Source organism: Falco biarmicus, chromosome Z (genome assembly GCF_023638135.1).
Source record: "Falco biarmicus isolate bFalBia1 chromosome Z, bFalBia1.pri, whole genome shotgun sequence".
NCBI classification, from domain to species: Eukaryota; Metazoa; Chordata; class Aves; order Falconiformes; family Falconidae; genus Falco; species Falco biarmicus.
The window spans coordinates 12,169,793-12,190,643 of NC_079311.1; the positions used below are offsets into that span (position 1 = coordinate 12,169,793).

At 43.6% G+C, this 20,851-nt stretch overlaps 1 protein-coding gene across 3 annotated transcripts in view; it reads left to right on the plus strand.

Moving 5' to 3' along the window:
- Nucleotides 1–1,625: 1,625 nt before the first annotated feature.
- ECPAS (Ecm29 proteasome adaptor and scaffold) overlaps nt 1,626–20,851 on the plus strand; it is a 71,679-nt gene continuing 52,453 nt past the window's right edge. Inside the window, exons 1-2 of one of the 3 annotated variants that reach the window (XM_056323681.1) lie at nt 1,626–1,720; nt 18,998–19,128. In XM_056323681.1, the coding sequence (XP_056179656.1) occupies nt 1,699–1,720; nt 18,998–19,128 (153 nt within the window). In that variant the 5' untranslated portion in view covers nt 1,626–1,698. Of the gene's footprint in view, nt 1,721–1,960; nt 2,133–18,997; nt 19,129–19,735; nt 19,841–20,851 lie in introns of those variants that run through there. The other 2 variants (XM_056323680.1, XM_056323682.1) reach the window with 2 other exon arrangements.

Genomic DNA, 20,851 nt, shown 5'->3' on the forward strand with positions numbered 1-20,851 from the left:
CTGCCCAGGGGATGCACAGCTGCCCAGGGGTTGTACAGCTGCCCAGGGGATGCACAGCTGGCCAAGGGATGCACAGCTGCCCAGGGCATGCAAAGCTGCCCAGATGATGCATAGCTGCCCAGGGCATGCACGACTGCCCAAGGGATGCAAAGCTGCCCAGGGGATGCACAGCTGCCCAGGGCATGCACAGCTGCCCAGGGGATGCACAGCTGGCCAAGGGATGTACAGCTGCCCAGGGCATGCAAAGCTGCCCAGATGATGCATAGCTGCCCAGGGCATGCACGACTGCTGAAGGGATGCAGAGCTGCCCAGGGATGCATAGCTGGCCAAGGGATGCACAGCTGGCCAAGGGATGCACGACTGGCCAAGGGATGTACACCTGCCCAGGGGATGTACAGCTGCCCAGGGGATCCACAACTGGCCAAGGGATATCCGTACACGTGCCCTGGGCAGCGGTGGCAAAGGGCAGAGCATTGAAATCCTCAGATGAGGCCCTACGGCTGCTGCCTTTAGGTCTGTTCTACCCAAGGGCTTGGTTTGGAAAGGAGGGCTACACCTCTGCCTTGGTGTAACCAGGAGGAACGTTGCCTTGATCTTGGAGCTTTCCCAGGAAAATCAGATTTATGCTTGATGCTGGAAGCAGGTGCCACAAAAATGCCCAGCTCATCAGAGAACACATGCTGTTCTCCCGCTGAAAGTGAGTATGCAGGTCATACTTCGGGGCCTCCTCTGTGTGTCTCCTTTTTGCATTATTAAGTGTTTACCGTTTCCTTGACAGATGGGTGAGTCCCAGATCTGCTGCTTCCTCAGAAAAATTCTACCTCTTTGCAACTTGTTAGTGTCCAGCCTGTCAGCATCAGAGGCTAACGGTCAACTCCACAAATCTTGAGCTTAACAAATACAGCAAAAATTGCCCACAGTTTTATGACACCCACCCACCCACCTTTTTTTACGATTATTTTTTAAGTTGAGAAGGAAGCTAGTTCTATGGTACTGTGTTACCTGGGGCTCACTTCTGCCAAGAAGAGCTGGCCCTGGAGCTGCAGGGGGAGGTCACCAGCTGCCCCCATGCCATCTGCAGGCAGCATTACAAAAGCTGGCAAGCAGGCGTCGCGCTGCCTGCTGCCAGTTGTGCTCCGGGGATGCCTTGCTTTGACCTCTTGCCCACATGCTCCTTACGGACCTGGCATGTGGCACTCCTGAGCTCGGGAGGCTGTGTGGTGGTCACGCCTTTCTCTCACAGTCTTAGCAACCCCAAACCAGTATTTTACAATGCAACTTTCTCCCTTTAGCGAATGATTTTAGAATACAGTAGCTCAGCAGCAATAGTACTGAACTGTAAAAAAATAGAAAAAAGGTCATTCCTAAATACGTGTCGCGCATGCTGACCCACAGCCGGGGCAGCAGGGGAGGGCAGGCGCTCGGGGGAGGCAGCGGCGGGGCCGGCTGCTGCCCACGGGCATCGAGTGCTGAGCCCGAGGCCGCCGCAGCCCGGGCTGGCAGGCGAGGAGCGGCCGGGGCTGCGGGCGGGGCCGTGCCGTGCCGTGCCGTGCCGTGCCGTGCCGTGCCGGGGCTCGCAGCCCGCGGGCCGCTGGCGGCACCGGCGGCCGGTAGAGGGCGCAGTCGCGCCGCCCGCGGCTCCGCGCGCCGCTTCCCTCGTCTGCCCCTGCCGTGAGCGCGGCCCGCGCCGCCGCCGCTATGGAGGTCAGCGCGGACACGGGTCAGTGTGTTGCCCCCCCTCCGCCCCGCACCTGGGGACCCTCCGGGAGCCGCGGGCGGGCGGGCCGGTGCCTGTGTGCGGCGGGGGCGGGCGGCGGCGTGGGTGGCTCTTTCTAAATATAAGACGGCGGTGACGGGAGGGCGGGCCTTGCCGGGCTCCGCAGTTTCTCGCGGCGGTTGGCCTCGGGGAGAGCTGCGGGGAGGAGGGGGCGAAAGAAGAAGGAGAGGAGGAAGAAGGAGGAGGAGCGGGGAGCCGGCCGGCCCTGTGCCTGTGTGGAGCCGCCGGCGGAGGAGAGGGGCGGGAGGCGGGGAACGGCTGGGGCCAGGCGGCTGCGGCGCGTCTCTCGCTGCCTCCTCTCCCTCCCCAGCTGGCAACATGGCTGCGGCCGCCGCGGCTGCCCAGGACGAGCTCAGTAAGTGGCCGCGGCCCGCGGGGCTCCCGATCGGGCGCCGTCCCCGCGAAGGGCGGGAGGGTGCGGGGCGGCGGCAGGGCCGGGGCGGACCGGGGGCTCTCCTCGGCCCCTGCGACCGGGCCTACCTCCAGGCCCGGCGAGACGGTGACGGCGGCGGGGCCGCGGCCGCCCCGGAGAGCCATGTCGCGGAGCGGAAACCGAGGGCTGCGGCGGCACGGGCGGCCTTCCCCCGCCCCGGACCCCCCGCGGGCAGGGAGGGCTCGCTGTAGCCTGCCGGGGCCCGCTCCGCCGGCCGGCGGCGTGACCTTGCGGGGCCTCCCCGCTGCCTCGGCGGGGAGGCGGCGGCGGCTCCTGGCCGAGAGGGAGGCCGCGGGGCCGGCAGAGGCCGCGGGGCGCACCCCGCCGCCGGGGAGGGCGGGCAGCGGCGCTCGCCCGGCAGCGCTCGCTCTCCTTTGTTCGATCTCCGCCTCTTGGCCGCAGAACGCGTGTGGAAATGCCGTGTGCGAGGCGTTAGCGGCCCCGCTCCGTGCTGCAGGCGCAGTGCCGTGCCGCGCCGCCGCTACGTGGGCGCATCCCCGGCCGCGCGGGGGGCCCGCACCGCGCTGCCAGCCTGTCACCTCCAGGTCCCTTCTCGGTGCTGTCAGCGACCCGCTCCTCTTTGGACAAGCCTATGAAAGTTTGAAGAACGCCTTTTTCTTCCCCTGCTTTTCCCTGCTGTCTCGGAGCAGAGCTAGTTCTTGGGCAACAGTGAGGAGTTAATGGCAAGATAATGTATGACTCAGCCAAACGAGAGGGCCCTTGGTTGCCCTGAAATAGTACTTGGCAACCACCAGAGAGGAAGGACAGAAGGCATACTTGTAGCATATTTGATTGTGCTGTGGGCTTTCAGCTCTAAGGCGTTTCTGCGTGATATGTCACTTGGCTTTTTTTGTTGGTGGTGGTGCAGGTGTGCTGCTGTGTAAGTAACATCCCCGTTCTGCTCTTCGTTAGATGTTACTGGAACTAGGCCGAGGGAGAACAGGCATACAGTAAATGGTGGGGATGCCCTTATGTCGCCAAAGAACCAGGAGCTCATGGTGGAATGAGAAGGATCTTTCAATTACACCAGTGCTTGAGTCAGAGGACACAAATGCCGAGCTATTTATGCCATTGACAAGTGGGATAAATTGTAATCATGACCGTGAAAGACCTCGCTGTCATCTGAGAGATTCTATTGTCAGTTTTATAATGCTAATGTTATTGTCCTTGGTGAAACCAGTCAGTGAGAGCTCTTGCTTGTAACTCCTTGGCTTTTATCTATGTGTAATCTAGCTTCCCAGCTTCCAAATCTGATCCTGCAAAAAATTAGTCCTTGGCCATGTGCTGGTTGCTACGCAGCCCTTTGTATTAAGCTGCACTGAAAGGACAAATGTCCTTAGATTGAGATTCAGGTTAATAATTACATGATGTCATTCAGGTTATTTGACCACTGTGTCCTTCAGAATTGAGAGATTTTTATTGGTTTGGTCAGAAATCTTGGGGTGGGGGAAGAATAGATATTTTTTTGGTTGGGGTTTTTTTTTTCCCTGGTACCTCATCTGTCACTGAATAGCAAGTGCTTGTAGTCTTAAATGAAAATTAAAGCTAATGGAAAAAGTTTGCCTCTCCTTCTCTACGTGATATTACTGAACAGCCTCTGTGTGGGCCTACTGTCTTTTGATACATTTAAACAGTTAAATTTGAGCATATTTGGAAAGAAGTCTGTTCCTTTTAAGGATCATGAGTAGCCCCAAAATAAAAAGAATAGTTACTACTAGTTTTAGATTGGAAAACCAGCTTTCCTTGCCTTATATACACATGACTATAGTAAGCTTTGATCTATAGCTCCAGTCAAACACAAACGCATACTGTTTCTTTAAATTCTGTATAAGGTTGCTTACCATTTTAGAGGACAGATTGTTTGAAGGCAGTGTAAGAATGGAGATGTGACAGTTTAAAATGTCACAGGGGCAAAATCGGTAAATTGCCCCTGAAGCTGTGAGGGTTCAGATGCAAGGGAAAGGAAAGTTAATTTTGCGTAAGAATAGTCAGCCACTTGAATGGAGAGCCTAAGCCTGGCATAGTGCAAACATTTGGATTTCTGTATGCTGTTCAAGGTTTTATATAAGCTTTCCTATAAAATGGAAGAATAGGATGAAAGAAGAGAATATATCCCCTTTCCCTCAGGCTTTCACGGCCTTTTTCCGGTCAGATCCTGTGAAATAACCCAGTGACTGGCCTACTTTTACACATGCCCCCTTAAGTGATTTGGCTGTAAGCACACAATGGGTTACTCGTAGAGCCAGGAATAGCACCAGCAAATCCTGACTCACTGTTTGCTGCTGTAATCATACTAGATATATTTTCTCCCAAAGCGTAATACCATTTGAACCAGAATTTGACTCCTATTATAGTAGTGGCACAGTAGATGAGAACTTTATTTTTTATTCTGCATGCAGAATAGTGCAAAAAGAATTGTTTAGCTCTGGAGGGACTGAAGAGTGTCTTTGAGCCTTTGCTTTAGCTGAAACTTGCCCCTAAAACTACCCCTGCCATCCAGGCAGCAAAGTTGAAAAACTCCTGTGTCCAGTACTCTTGATTTGGCATAGAGCCTTTTGGAGAAAATGTGGGGGATGCTAGCGTGATTAAATGTTTCTACAGAGTTTAGGTAATGGAGGGGGAGGATTTACTTGATTTGATTAATTTAATTTACTGAAACAGTTCTAGAAATGCTTAATGTAGCGCTACCACTAATCTGTCAAACAAACACTTTATGGGAAAGTGAAGATAAATTCTGGCGTTGTGCACAGCATTTTGCTAGCCCCATTCTCTGCTCTGTTTTGCTGAGGACTTTGACTCTCTCTTTTGGTTCCTGGGATGCTTTTGTGGTGATCAGTTAAATTATGAAGTACAGTTAGCTTGACATGTCCTAGCCCCAGTAGTTTCTTGAGTCAGTTTTTGTAAGAACAATGTGTGTTTTGCTTGATACTCAACTAGACAAATTTACATTGCTGAGGGATCTGTGCAGAACAGCTGAGATACTGTGCACAGTATTTATGAATGCCAGAGGGATCTAATTCTTTATCTTGCATAAAGACGAGGAGAACCTGTGCACGTGAAATGGTGCTTAGCTGAACTGAGAGCAAATTTCTGAGATAGAACGACATGTAGTGAACTAGCTACATCAGTAAGGCAAAACATTCAAAGAGTTCACTTCCATGATTTTAATAAAAAAAAAAAGAGGGAGACACCCTTGCTAACGGAAGGAAAATGTTAAGATGTTTGTTTATTTACTTCATCCTTTCTGTGTCTTCCTCTCAGTTGTTCTCTTTGGCAAGCTACTGTAATAGCAGAATGGGAAGAAGGGGTGTGTTTCAGTGAGCAGGTTTGGCTTTTGCTCTTGGCTTGGGAGACTGCAAGATCAGTTCTGAAATAACAAGACTTAGAAATCTGTGACCCTTTTATGGCCAGTGTTGTAGGACTTGGAAGTTTATAAAGCACAAGTTAGAGCCTTGTTCTTACAAATTTTACAAGAAAATCACAGTACACATTGTCTGTGTTTTGAAATCTTTCCTTTTTGCATGAGGTGTGGTCTTTAAGCACTGAAAACTATATTCCTCCTTGTAGTCTTAAATGGAGACTGGAAAGAACCAGAAGGGAAACATGCATTTTCTGACAGATAGGTAGCTACATTGCCATGGTAACTTGGGGATTTCAAATTCCAAATAAACCATGTCTGTTGACACAAATTGGACACTGCTGCTGATAACAAGGGTACAAAGATATATCTTGTTTTCCTGCCACTTTGGCTCATTTACATACAGTGAAAGGAAATGTGTCTTTATATGCAACGCCCATTATTAAATTCTCCATATTTATGTTCATCCTTTTGTAAATGCTGCCCCCTCAGCAAGAAAATGCTACAAAAAAATGAAATACTGTGTGAAAATACTACACAGCAGCATGGAAAGAAGTTGTGATTGTACCAAAATACATGAATATCTGTTACAAATTTTGCATGGACTTACTTGTATGTATTTTAAAAGTAAATCTACTCACGCAGTTCATTCTTGGTTGGTTTGTTGGTTTTTTTTAAAATCCATAGTAAAATGTTGACTGTCATAGCTGTGTCACACATAAAATGTTTCTAAGACTACATATTAAACGAGACATGATTTCTCAGGTGATTTCTAACACTGTGGGGAAGTCTGACGGACTGTGGCTGGTGCCCAGAATCTGCTTATGAGCTGTGTGCATAGCAGTCATCTTTTTTTCAAGAAACTGCTTCCAGCTTTCATGTTTCTGAAGGGAAACTTGTAAGAGTATCCCCAAAAAGATGAATTCAGTGATGCACTGAAGGGTAGTAATGATTTAATCTTACTTGCGTTATTCCTTCCAACACTCCCTGGCAAAGCAAGGAGCTCTTCACAATGGAGCAAATCTAGAGGGCTTGCAATGATCTCCGTGTGCCCTACGCTTTTCCATTGTTTCTGAAGTGCAAGTTTGCTCTTGTAGTGGTTTTTGTAGAATCCTGCAGGATTGGGCACAGGGTTTTCCAGTTGTTTCTAGTGAAGTCTCCTTCCTTTCCTCCTTTCTCCCTTTCACTTTGACTTTCTTTGGCAAATTCCTACACTGTAATTCCACCCCACCCCCTCCTTTTTTAATTGTATTTGTAAATTCTCTGGACTGCATTAAAAGTTGGTTCTTTGCCTCTGACAGCATATTGTTCCCCCAGCCCCATGTTCACCAGAGCTGAACTGTGGTAGATTGACTATGGAAGGAATTTTATAAACAAACATAATTAGCTAATGCAGAGGGTGCTATAGGTGGGAACCAATACCAAGGAAATATTACAGTCCTAAATTTGAGATGAGGGTTTAATGTGAGACCGAGGAAGGAGAAGCCTTTGTAAAATTTCAGGTCTCGTAAGTATTGGCTTTATAGGTGGGGATAACGGTGTACTTTACTAAATGCCACGCCTCCCATTACTTCTTTCTTCAGTGCTTCCAAAAACTTTAAAAATACCTTTAACTGTATTACTCAACTAGGAAGTGTGTCATTGCTTGAACTGCATTTTAAGTTCGGTATTGGCTATAAAGACTGAGATGCGTAAAGCTTTGTGATTAAAATTCAGTGCTCTTGTTGTCAGGTTGTGGTAAGATTGCTGTAGTAGTCAATTTCAGTTGCTAAACCTTATTTAAAGTGTCTTGTGTAATTTTTTTTTTTTCTATGGTGTATATAGCAAAGCAAGTTAGACCTCTTGCTTCACTTATTTTTGTTGTCATATAACCTATCATTTACCCGTGAAGTTACAACTATGCGGTTTTATAGTCGGCAGTAGGGGCAGTAAAATTAGATGGAGAAGGGTTTGGCTTCATTCTTAAAAAGTTGTGGAGTGCGTGCTATGGGAATGTGAGACGGGTTGTGAGCAAACCCTTTGTCTGGTTTGATGTCTGATACACAGTGGTCTGCTCACTGGTGCAGGCTGGGCGTGCAGGCTGGGCGCGCAGGCTAGGTGAAGGTGAGGAGAAGAGGCAGGGAAGGGAAGGAGCTTGCCCTGCGCCAGCAAGCGAGTCTGCAACACGCATGGAGGTAGAACACAGCATCAGGCTCCTCTCTTGGACCATTGTGTGTGGTGCTTTAAATCTCAGGGGTTTATGCTTTCCCATAATGAATGCTGTCAGCTTGAGAGATGGTCTTAGTTGTTAGTAGAATAAAAACTGAGCAGAAAATAGCGTGCGGTACTTGGGAGGGTTTATACCTCTGTTTTCCTGTCCCACTGCTATGGATACAGCCTGCATTGGCAGCACAGGAGAGTGCTCTGACAAACTCCTGAGCAGTTTCTTGACTGCAGCCAGGAGACTAGTCTTGAATTTTCTGGAGTCCTGTCATGCTTATGGTTAAGGGAGGGATGCATGATGGCAGCATGGCATTAACTGGCTAGGCAGCAGAGATAATGGGAAAAGTAAATATGTCACAGGCAGCATAAACAAGTAGGTAGCCTTTTTTCTCCTGATATTTTTTTATTATTATTACAATTCTGGTTGCTGCTTATAACAACAGAATAACGGAGGAAGCTGGAAATGGCATAGATGCTGGAAATGTAGCACATTGCTGCGCTTCCTGTGGGCATGTGCAGAGTGGTTTCTGTGGCTTTTGGAAGGCGTGTGTCATCCCATGGCTACAACAGATGGCTTCGGAAATGACCGCTTGTGTTTCCTCACACTTGAACCTGATCTGTTACCATGTGAAAGAACATGTTGTTGGGAAGGTTCCTCAGCTGGCTTGCTTGAGGATGGTAGGTCTGCAGTGATCTTCTGGAGTTCTGGGTCTGAGGGGAAAGATTTGGTAATTTCATTCATTTTTTGAGTTACTAGGGCTGCTTGGCATGGTGTAAGCAGTCACCTAATGCAGCTGGGGTCATGAGACACTGTGGAGGTCCTTGGGGGGAGGGGGTGTTACCGAAATCTCGGAATGAAGAACTTATCGACCAATGTGATGTAGATAAGCAGACACTTCTTTATTGACGGCCGGGTGCGTGAGCGAGTCCTCTCACGATCAATGCACACCAAGCTTCAAAATCAAATACCATATAGAGAACTTATTCATACATATTCATTAACTATTCATACATAATCATAATATTTCCAGTAAATCATTAACATAGGCTCCTCCTATATCTGATTCTGCGCAGTAGAGCTTAGAAAGGTCTAGAAATGGGTCTGGGGTACGATTTGGGTAGGTGGTATATGAGTCGGTGGTCGCGATCTCCCCCTGCCGGAATTACCTTTTACTAAAGTTCACGGTTTCTTGGCAGTCACCTACAAGCTGTTCCAGTCGACTCTTCCCAATTTCCATTAATCTCATATTCTGACATCTCAATACACTTTCTACATGCAGAAGACTGATCAGATACAAAGAAACCTTTTAAACCCTAAATTATTACCTAAGTTTCAACAATAATTCCAGCCCATTCTTCTGGCCTTGGTACAGGATGTACAGAGGGTCTCATAGCAGCTTTTACTGAGCAATTATAAGTTTCCTCAAAATATATTTTTATCCTTCTATATTTCTATTCTATAAAATAACTCTATAAAATCAATCAATCAAATAAAGTCAATCAATCTTAACTTATTAACAAATCGATAACATTTCCCCCCTTTGAAAGTGTTGAAAATCATTATTTCAATACTTTCACATTATTTACATATCATTTGTTTCAACATATTTTGGTGGTGGGCTATACCTTGGTGGACTAGTAGGTACTTCGCTCATAATCATACGATTGACTGCAATCCTATTGGTAAACTGCTTCTTCAAACATGCATATACTAGCATGATCATCAAAAAGACAATCAGTAACAAAAACAAATTTTTGATTATGGATTGTATCCAAGAGCTCAAGTGTTGCAGAATGGCTGTGTGATCACGGCCATGACTCCCTTAAAGGTCTTTGTGAAACAAAGTTAGTGTAAGTTAGCTGAAGCAGGCCTTGCAGCTGTGCTGAGGCATGCTGATAAGGAAGCTGAGAAAAACAGACTGATGTTGTGCCTAATGTTGTAAATAACTTTGAGGAATTCACGTAGACAAGAGAGAAAAAAAATATGTAGCTAGCTATCCGCAGAAACCGCAAGTGGGAGGATGTATGAAAATGTAACCCTTTAGAGCTTAGGCAATCAGCAGATGACTAGTAGGCATAATTAACTGGAACTGTATATAAGACATAATCGCACCGTAATAAATCGAAGCTTGCTTTATCACTCATATTGAGTTTGCCCGCTTGACTTCCCTCGCCGTCAACACTCAAGTTCCATCCTAATTTGTTAAAAATTTTCCAAGCCAATCTTCTGACATATCCTTTTGAATTGTTTCAGTTTCTTTTTCAATTTTTCCTGATAGGTCTAGATCATGTTCCACATCCTGAGTGACATTTGGAATGTGGATATAACAGTGGTCCAGTTTGTCCTTGAGATATCCACATACTCCATGTTCTTTAAGTAAGAGCATATCTAATGCCATTCTATTTTGTAAAGTCATTCTAGAGGTTGCCTGTAATTGTATGTTCAATTCCTTAAACCCCTTTTTAGTAACGTTTGCTAATTTTTGCACTTGACCAGTTAACTTGTAAAGCCATGCTCTGTTCCTGTATGATGCTATAGGATTTAAAAGTGATTCAAGTGCCCAGCCAATTTTCACTCCTGTAGATGGTTCATTCCAATTATCATCATTTGTCTCAGATCTCTTTATTCGTTTCAGTTCTATATTCTCTAGGGATCCTCTAAATGGTGATTTCTTCCAAATCGGACACAATGTTGGCATGCTTAAAATAATTTGTTTCACTTTACCATCTAATGGTAGATGAGTGGTCCAGGTTCCATCTCAATGCCCGAACTAAATGTCCTGGACTGCAAATAGTAGTTTTACTACAACTAAACAAAGTTCCTTTTCTAACTATAAAAGTGCTGGTTAAATTGAGAGTGTTCTTAAGACCTCGACAAAAACAACCATATTTTAAAACAGTGGCCTACGGAGGAATTCTTTGGATTACTAAGTCTGCTTTACTGCAATCATACACTTTTTCCCATTTCCACCATGGCACTATTTTATTTTCCTTCTCTCCCGATGAAGTTGACCTATCATTGACCCAGGGTAATACTGAAAAAACTTTTCCATCCCAGGTAAAACACCAAGAAGTTCTTGCCATATACTGAAAATGAGAAAATATGGGCATAGACCATATAGAGTCTCATTGTTCTACTAATTGGGTACCTTGGCCAGTTTTGTTACACTTCCATTTCATGATACTTCTGCTCACATTGGTTTTAAGTTGTTCATCGTAAGAACACCATCCTAACTGGAGATTTGGACCCCCAGGAAGAAGAACTCAAGCTATGGCACTAGGTCGGGATCCTGTTATAAAATCATAATTCAATAGTTTGGTTTTTTTTTTACAATCTGTTTCTTTACCTGGCGACTTCCACTGTTTTCTAATAACCTTTACTTGTTCATACCATTGAGTTACTGGCCTTTGTTCACAATAGGTGGTCTCATTTTTATATTCCAGATTGGTCGGATTCACGGTTAAAATTCCCCATGGAATAGATTCACCTACTGCCCTCGGTATTGGCAAACAAGCAGTGATCTGCGTGACATTTTGTAAATTGGCAAATTCTTTAATCAATCCTACCATCAAATTTTCCTCAGCCATTTGTTTGGGAATGTCAATTACTTGTTCTGTTTCTATTTGTCTTTTGTTCCTGTCCACAAGCCGGCCCATGATCCCACCAACACTACCGACCAAAATAAAATCCAATATAAAAATTAGACATGTTTCAGTGTCAATTTTAAAGTCTCTGGGTCACGATTGACAGTCTTCCATGGAGTAGGTGCTTTCTTCACTCGAGTATAATGTATCCAAGCATCTGATTCTGCTATCTTGATAGCTGTAAAAGTGGTTAACAGTATCTGGAAAGGTCCTCTCCAGCGCTCCTGCAAAGGTTCGGAGGTCCAGGTCTTCACATAGACATAGTCTCCTGGTTGGAAATTATGCACTGAATCTTCCAGGGGTATAGGTCTATTCCAAATTACTACACTCCAAATTGCAGCCAAAGTTTTCCTTAGAAAAAGCAAATAGTTATACACATCTTGTTTTCCTTTTACATGTATGTTTAGATTTGGTTCTAGAGACTCATATGGTTTTCCATATAATAATTCATAAGGACTGACTGAGGTTCCGCTCTTTGGCTGTACCCTGATTCATAATAATGCCAATGGAAGTGCCTGAGGCCACTTTAGACTGGTTTCTTGACAAATTTTACTTATTTGTCGTTTCAAAGTTTGATTCATCCTCTCCACTTTTCCACTAAATTGCGGTCTCCAAGACGCATGCAAATCCCAATTAATACCCAATACTTTGCTAACACTTTGGACTACTTCAGCAACAAAGTGTGGACCTCTGTCAGAGGAAATTCCAATAGGAACTCCAAATCTCGGAATTATTTCTTGTATTAACCACTTCACAACCTCTTTTTGCTTGTGTGGTGCGACAGGGAAGGGCTTCTGGCCATCCTGTAAAAGTATCAACCCCTACCAGGATGTACCGGTACCCATTTTGTCTAGGTAACTCTGAAAAATCTACTTGCCAATAATCTCCAGGTTCTGTACCAGACTTCAGCCTACCCTTTTGAACCTTTTTCTTAATCACTGGATTATTTTTCAAACATACTTCACACTTTGCAGTTACCATTTTAGCTATTCCCAACATCTTAACTGATATTACTTGCTTTCATAAAGATGTTACTAAAGCTTCTGCTCCCCAGTGACATTCTTGATGCCTCGTTTGAATTATCTCTCTCATCACAAGAGGTGGAATTACTACCTGTCCGTTAGGAGTTATGCACCATCCAGCTAAGTTTTTCTTAGCATTTAATAACTGACCCAATTTGTCATCTTCCTCTGAATATCTCGGTTTTTCCCTAGGAAGGGTTACTGTTTTAGAAGGAATTATTGCCATTTGCAATGCTTGTTTCTTTGCTACCTTTTTTTTTTTTTTTTTGCTGTTCTATCAGCTAAATTATTCCCAGCTATTATTTTTGTATTCCCAATCTGGTGTGCCTTACAGTGCATGATTGCTACTTGATCTGGCTTTTGAACTGCTTGCCATAATCATAAAATTTCTGTTTGATGCTTAATGTTTGATCCTTGAGAGGACAATAACCCCCTCTCTTTCCACAAAGCTCCATGGACATGCACTACCCCAAAGGCATATTTTGAATCAGTCCAAATATTTACTCTCTTGTCTTTGCTTAGTTCTAAGGCTCGAATTAAAGCGATGAGTTCCGCCTTTTGGGCTGATGTGGTACTCGCCAATGCTCCTGCTTCTATAACTGTAGTCTCTGTTGTTACCGCATATCCAGCGTATCGGACTCCTTGTTCCATAAAGCTGCTTCCATCAGTATACAATTCCCAGTCTGGTCGCTCCAAGGGCACATCCTTCAGATCTTCACGACTGGAGTAAACATACTTGATGGCAGCCAAGCAATCATGTTCCAGTCGTCCTTCTTCCTGTATGGAACTTAAAAACACTGCAGGATTTACCAGGTTAGTTGTCTTTAGAATCACATCATCCTGTTCAGTCAATGCCACTTGGTACTTCATCATTCGGCTGAGGGACAGCCAATGTCCCCCCTTCTGTTCTAGGACAGTTATCACCATGTGTGGAACATAGACTGTTATTGTTCTTCCCAAAGTTAACTTTTGAGCTTCTTGTATGAGCATTACTGTTGCTGCTACTGCTCGAAGGCAGTTTGGCCACCCTCTACTCACTGTGTCCAGTTGTTTAGAGAAATATCCGACTGGTCGTTTCCAGCTTCCTATCCTCTGGGTTAACACTCCCAGTGCAAGGTGTTGCCTTTCATGAACAAACAACTGGAAATCTTTGGTTAGATCCAGCAGTCCCAAAGCAGGTGAAGACATTAAGGCGTGTTTTAACTCTACAAAAGCCTTTTGCTGTTGTGGGCCCCATACAAAGGGGGAATTCTTTTGGGCCTCATACAGCGGTTTAGCTATTAGCCCATAGTTCATGATCCAAAGGCGACACCACCCAGTCATTCCGAAAAATGCTCTGAGTTCATGAATATTTCTCGGCTCAGGTATACCACAAATAGCTTCTTTGCGATCTTTTCCTAATTGTCGTTGTCCTTTTGAAATCTCAAAGCCGAGATGTATCACAGTCTGGCAGGCTATTTGGGCTTTCTTCCTGGATACCTTATACCCATTTAGTCCCAGGAAATTCAAAAGGTCAATAGTCACCTGTATACAGATAAATCTTTATTCTGTAGCAATCAATATATCATCCACATATTGTAAAAGTAAATGCCCAGGTCTTGATTTATCCTGTTTCCAGATTTCAAGTTCCTTTGCTAACTGATTTCCAAAAATAGTTGGACTGTTTTTAAATCCTTGGGGTAATCTAGTCCATGTCAACTGCTTCTTTCGCCCAGTTTGAGGATTTTCCCATTCAAAAGCAAACAGTTTTCTGCTTTCCTTTTCCAAAGGTATACAAAAGAAAGCAGCTTTTAAATCAAGCACTGTAAACCACTGATAGTTCTCCCTCAATGCTGTTAACAGTGTATAAGGGTTTGCTACCACAGGATAAATATCCTTAACTATTTGATTTACTGCTCTCAAGTCTTGTACCAGTCTATATTCACCCGAAGGTTTTCTGGCTGGTAAAATAGGAGTATTATACTCAGATTCACATTCTTCCAAAATTTTATACTCCAAAAATTTATCACTCAATTTCTTCAATTCCTGTCTCACTTCCGGTTTGATTGGATATTGTTTAATTCTCACTGTTCCTGCGCCTTCCTTCAAATCTATTTTAACAGGTTCTGCTAGTTTCGATTTACCAGGAATATTTGTTTCCCATACAGTAGGGATCACTGCCAAATCCACCTCCGGTGGAATTTCTTGTTCCTTTACCTCTTCTTGTATCATCAGGATTTCTCCCGTTTTTGACTCAGGTATTTTCAAGAAAAGCTCTCCTTCGTCAAAAACAATCTGTGCATTTAATTTGGATAACAAATCTCTTCCTAACAAGGGTATCAGACATTCTGGTACATACAAAAATTCATGTGTAATTATCTTATTTCCAAATTTCAAATCCAGGGGTTGCAGGAATGGCCTGTTTTTGTTCCAATTTTTCCTTTACAGGTATTTAATAAAAAAAATGTTGCTCCTGTATCTACTCCCAATCTCACAATTTGAACATTTTTTTCCACTTTCTTATTATCAGAAGTTATAGCCATTACCAAATTATCTCTAATAGTTAGTTTACATTCATCCTGCCAATCCTTTCTTTGTCTTAAGTAAAAAAAAACCAAATCCACATCTGGCATTTTATTCCATTTCCCTTCTCTTTTATAATACAGCATTAACTGCAAAATAGTGTTATAATTCAGTGTCCCATTCGTGGGCCACTTTTCCTGATCATCCAATATATACAAAGGCCACCAATTATTACAATACTCAATCATCTGGCTCTTTTGCAGATCATCCTGTAAATTTCCCCAATGTGCCAATAAACATCCCAACAAAGAATTTTTCGGGATTTTGTCATTTACAGCAAGATTACCCATGCTTTTACTTTTAAACAACCGAGTTAATTTAGTTGCCATGGTGTAATTACTCACAGTACAATACACAATTATTCAACTCTGTCACTCCAATCCGCGGATCCACACTCCACACTCACTTTCGTTCTCAATTACACATCTCACCCTTACAGCCACACTCACACTTTCCCACAGTTACTTTAAACAAACATATAACACAATATTATACCTCTTAATTTTCTTCCTAATACACAAACTCAAAAAACAACAAAAACCCCCAAAAACTTCTTCTAACTTCTTGTTAGAGGCACTACCTTAGAGAACACTATAGCATATAGTTTCTCTTGTTTCCACTTTTGTCCAACCCTGCAATAGCTCTCGCTTATGTCTTACGGGCAGACGCCTAGGCTTCCACTTCCACAAGGATCCTTTTAGTCCAACCCTGCGCAGCTTTCACCGCGTCTGACAAGCAGACTTACTCAGTGAGACTCAAACTCACTGGTGGGTCTCCATCCCACTCCTTACCATACACTTATTATAGTGGGACTCCTACCCACTTCCTCTAGTGCACTTACTTACTTACTTTAGTGGGACTCCAACCCACTTACTACAATTAAAAAAAAGAAGTGTCTTACCAAAAATCCAGGGAACGTCGCGAAGAGCCTTACAGATCGGGGATCGATGGGTGTCCCCGAGAAATCCTCGGTGCCGGCTGGAACCGATCAGGTCCCCGACTCCTCCGGTCTCCTTCAGCGAGGTCCCATCTGGGGTGCCAAAACTGTTACCGCAATCTCGGAATGAGGAACTTATCGACACCAATGTGATGTAGATAAGTAGACACTTCTTTATTGTGCGTGAGCGAGTCCTCTCACGATCAACGCACACCAGGTCTCAAAATCAAATACCATATAGAGAACTTATTCATACATATTCATTAACTATTCATACATAATCATAATATTTCCCACAAGTCATTAACATATTATCCTCCTATATCCGATTCTGCGCAGTAGAGCTTAGAAAGGTCTAGAAATGGGTCTGGGGTACGATTTGGGTAGGTGGTATGTATATGAGTCGGTGGTCGCGATCTCCCCCTGCTGGAATTACCTTTTACTAAAGTTCACGGTTTCTTGGCAGGCACCTACAAGCTGTTCCAGTCGACTCTTCCCAATTTCCATTAATCTCATATTCTGACATCTCAATACACTTTCTACATGCAGAAGACTGGTCAGATACAAAGAAACCTTTTAAACCCTAAATTATTACCTAAGTTTCAACAATAATTCCAGCCCATTCTTCTGGCCTTGGTACAGGATGTACAGAGGGTCTCATAGCAGCTTTTACTGAGCAATTATAAGTTTCCTCAAAATATATTTTTATCCTTCTATATTTCTATTCTATAAAATAATTCTATAAAATCAATTAATCAATCAAATAAAGTCAATCAATCTTTACTTATTAACAAATCGATAACAGGGGCATGACTTGAAGAGGAAAGTGAAGAGAGAAATTGTTAGGATTAAATTAAAAAAAAAATTGGAGTATGAGATAAATGTTGTGAAATTGTAAACTAGCTGAAAGCCTGATTGTTCAATGAAATCTGTCTGAAGCAAGAGATTGACTTGCAAGTCAGTTTGCATTGTAGGTGCTGCAGAATTTCGGCTTGCAATTTCCCTGACAGTAAAATTTCATAGTCCTCTGTCTTTTCAGCTGCCTGTCATATTTGCTGAGCAGAAAATAAGATGTTGGAAGTGATCTGTTTAATCTGCTGCTGGCAGAGGAGGAATGATGCTGTGAGGACTCAGTGCAGGGATAGCACAGACTTTAAAAAAACAGGACAGTAAAGGCTTTTACAGCTACGTCGCGATAGGTTTGCTGGCTAGAGCTGTATTTGCATTTGAACATCCTTTTTCTTCACTGAGGTTCCAACCATATCCATTCACCTCAATCATTCCCTCTGCCCTCTACCAGTGCTTTTTTCTCTGTTGCCTCTGTATTCTTTTACAGCCAGCCTAGTGATCCTACTCTGCTGAAGGAGGTTTCTCCTTGGTCTCCCTCTAATCTCAGCTTGCAGCAGTTCACTTTAGTTTTAGGGGGAATGATTTACTCCTTGTAGGATGTCTGAAGACCTGTTGTCCCTTCAGAAGCCCTGGGCCTTGCTGCCTGTAGGTCTGGCCCGCAGTGCTGCAGTATGGAGAAGAGATGCTCGTGATCCTGTGCACAAGGACTGTTGTCAGCCTGGTGGCTGGGAGTGCTGCTGTGACAGGGACGTTTTGCTTTGCCTGGTTTAGCTGTTGGGGCAGCTGCATGCTGGCATTTGACATGGGGGCTCTCCCATTCTTTTTATAAAGATGTATGGTCATCAGACCCTTGTGCTTGAGCTGCTGACAGAAGGTTTTAGTGTCATCTGTTTCCTTGAAATGATCTTCTGCTAGTTTCCTGAGAAAGCAGATGTAATTTCTCCATGCCCCACTCCTCCTCTTGATCTTGTAGGAATTGCAACTTCTACCTCTTTGCAGATGTTAAAATATATTTTTTTTTCCCTGTTCCTTCCTGGGTTTGGGGAGGTGACCTGCTGGCTAGAGGAAGCTGTTAGAGGAATTTGTTAGAACACTCCAGCAGCTTTGTAATAGGAGCTTTGTGTTTTAAGTTATGGCAATATGTCCAGAGTTTCACATTTATGATCTTACTCCTATTGATGACAATGCTGTCTTTTGGGAAAAAAGATCAACAAATTGTAACAAATCAGTAACTGGCTGTCTTTTGGAAAAAAAAGAACAACAAATTTTAACAAATCGGTAACTGAATCAGTCAACATTTGTACTGCTTTGTAAAGATTTCCTGGAAGACCTGAGTGCCATAACAGAAAGTTGTGGGCAGAACAGATTAGTCTGTGTCAAGATGTCCTATGAATACTCCCATGAGTATCAAATTTGTCTGGGAACAATAGTCTCAAGCTTTCAAAGGATTTATTTCTCACTTTGTAGCTTGTTTCTGGTGCTTTCAAGTGTGTGGCCTGTTTATTTGTAGGCAACTGCCATGATGTGGCTTGCCCCTGGCTTATAACTTGTACTTTGCCTAGACACTTCCCTTTCTGCAATACTAACAGTCTTGGGTTCTGTTGTAAGTGCTTGGTGTTTTTGTTCTGTTGACACAATATCTACAACAATGGGATCGCTGTGCATGACCGGAACTCTGGGTTTAACAAGAATAATAGCAAGAATTGGCCAGATCTTTTTACCCTCTGATTAACTAGAGGAAATACAGAACATCATGGTCTGAATGCAGATCACAGCAAGCATATTTTCAAAAGTTAGCTGCAAACCTTTGCTGTCAAAGCAGAAAGGGCAGGAATGACTTGAGATCCTAACCTTGAGTTTCACTTTTGGAGATATTCTAGCCTCTACTTGAAACACAGTGTGAAGCAAAGAAAATCTTAATTGCTCCTGTCTTTGGTAAGACTGGTCTCTCTGTAATTGTGGAGACTAGTACTCAAAGCTATCAGACTGGTTTCTGCCATCAACAGTTGGCTCAGTTAACGGTAAAAATACAAGATGGCTCTCTGCTGAGTGCTGTTGAGATGGAAGTACTTTGAGAATCATGTACAGCATTTCTTACAGGCCTGTTAGGGAATGTTGAGAAAAAGTTGTTTTCTTGCTACAGCAATTTCAAGTTTCAACCAGGTTTTTGTCTTGGTTTTTTGTTGTTTGTTTTTTTTTTTTTAAACTGCAGATCAGCTTGAGCGTGTGTTCTTGCGTCTTGGCCATGCAGAAACAGACGAGCAGTTACAGAACATTATTTCCAAATTCCTACCCCCTGTTCTCCTCAAGCTGTCCAGCACACAGGAAGGAGTTCGTAAAAAGGTAAGAGTGCCATTTTGAATCATAGAATAGTTTAGGTTGGAAAAGAGCTTTAAGACTAAGCTTAGAGTCCAACCATCAACCCAGGACCACCAAGTCAATTACTAAACAATGTTCCTAAGCACCACATCTCCCTCCAAATACCTCCAGGGATAGTGACTCAGCTGCTTCTCTGGGCAATTTACTGTAACAGTATGTTCCAGATCAGGGAGAAGGAAATGCCCCAGTGTATCATGGTTTACTGTGCTTGGTTCTTCTCAGTGAAGAAATTGACTTTTTGAGGAAAAGTTGTGAGCCTGATAGAGAATGGGTTTATCACAGCTATTAGGGCTTAAAGGAAACAGTCACTGCTTGCATCAGCAAGGTTTTTTGCAACTGTGTGGCTTTTGCAGGTTGTGGAGGCTGCATTTGTTTCCACTTGTGACCACCTAGCTGTGAGTTAGCCTGAGACCAAGACTTTCTGCCATAGCAGCGGTTGCTGTGGCTTCCAGGTTAGGGCTGTTGTGCATTCCCCTGACTTATATACGGCACATATGGAGCAAGCTTGCTTCTGTGTGTGAAAGACTCATGAAGACATGCTCATCGATGTCGTTCACTTGTCTGATAACAGGAATAGGAGCAAGGACCAAACAATTTTGAAGATGGACTTTGATATCTATCTGAAGGAATTCAGTCCCCTGGTACAGAAGGCAGTTTTATCACAGAATTCATTCAGGTACATATTAAATTCCACCTCCAAAACTGTTTGGTCCTAGCCCGGTTACAGGTTACTCTGTTGTTAATGTGGGTAGGTGTCTTAAGAAGTATGATGCATTTTCAAATGCTAATGACTTTTAAGCACAAATGCCTGACTTTCTTTCCAGCGCTAATTTTTCCTATTGGACAACAAAGAATGTGCCTGTTTTTCAACTCCAGCCTCAAAATCATGTTAAGGCAATGAAATAAAACAAAAGTGTATGTCTCCTCACATGAGCACTCAGGTGATTGGAAAGCTAATCTAACAATGACTTATGAAGTAGATGAAATAGAATGGAAAGAGAAGGACAGACTCCTTATTGACCCAGTGACTGACTACAGGCAGTGACGGATGTCTGCTGTTCCATGTCATGTCTCCTCTGCAATTATTGTAATGACTTAAAAAAAACCCCCACACCTAACAACAACGAAAAAATGTACCAACATAGTTAATTGTCATTTGAAAACTTAAATCATCTTGATTGAATTGACAATGTAGTCAAAAATGTTGACTTTTCATAGCATATGGGCAAAAAAGAACATCTGTGTGTTGCCAGTAGGCTGCTGAAGGTAGATCAATGCCATTGCTCAAGGACTTCCTTTCACTGAATTTCAGAAGCACAGTGTAGTTCATTCAGTACACCACATGGATTGACTACACATTTTTCACTCTGACTCCCCAGACTAACTTTCCACTCAAGCTTGTACTGCTAACATGGAAAGGGTAACTTAAAATTCCATTTTTCTTCCTGCTGCCTTAACATATTGCTTTGTTGGTCTCATGGGTGCTCTTAATTTTTTGACTGTCAGGTCAGTATTACTGCAGCATTCAGTAATTTGAACCCGATTGTCCTCATATGTTTTCAGATCTAGGATGTAGTCTAGCTATATGGATAAACTTGCAATGCCTGTACCTTGTTAGTCCATTTACTCTGAAAAGGTAATCCCTCTTCAGGCGACATTTTGACAGATTCAACTCTAGGATTTTTTT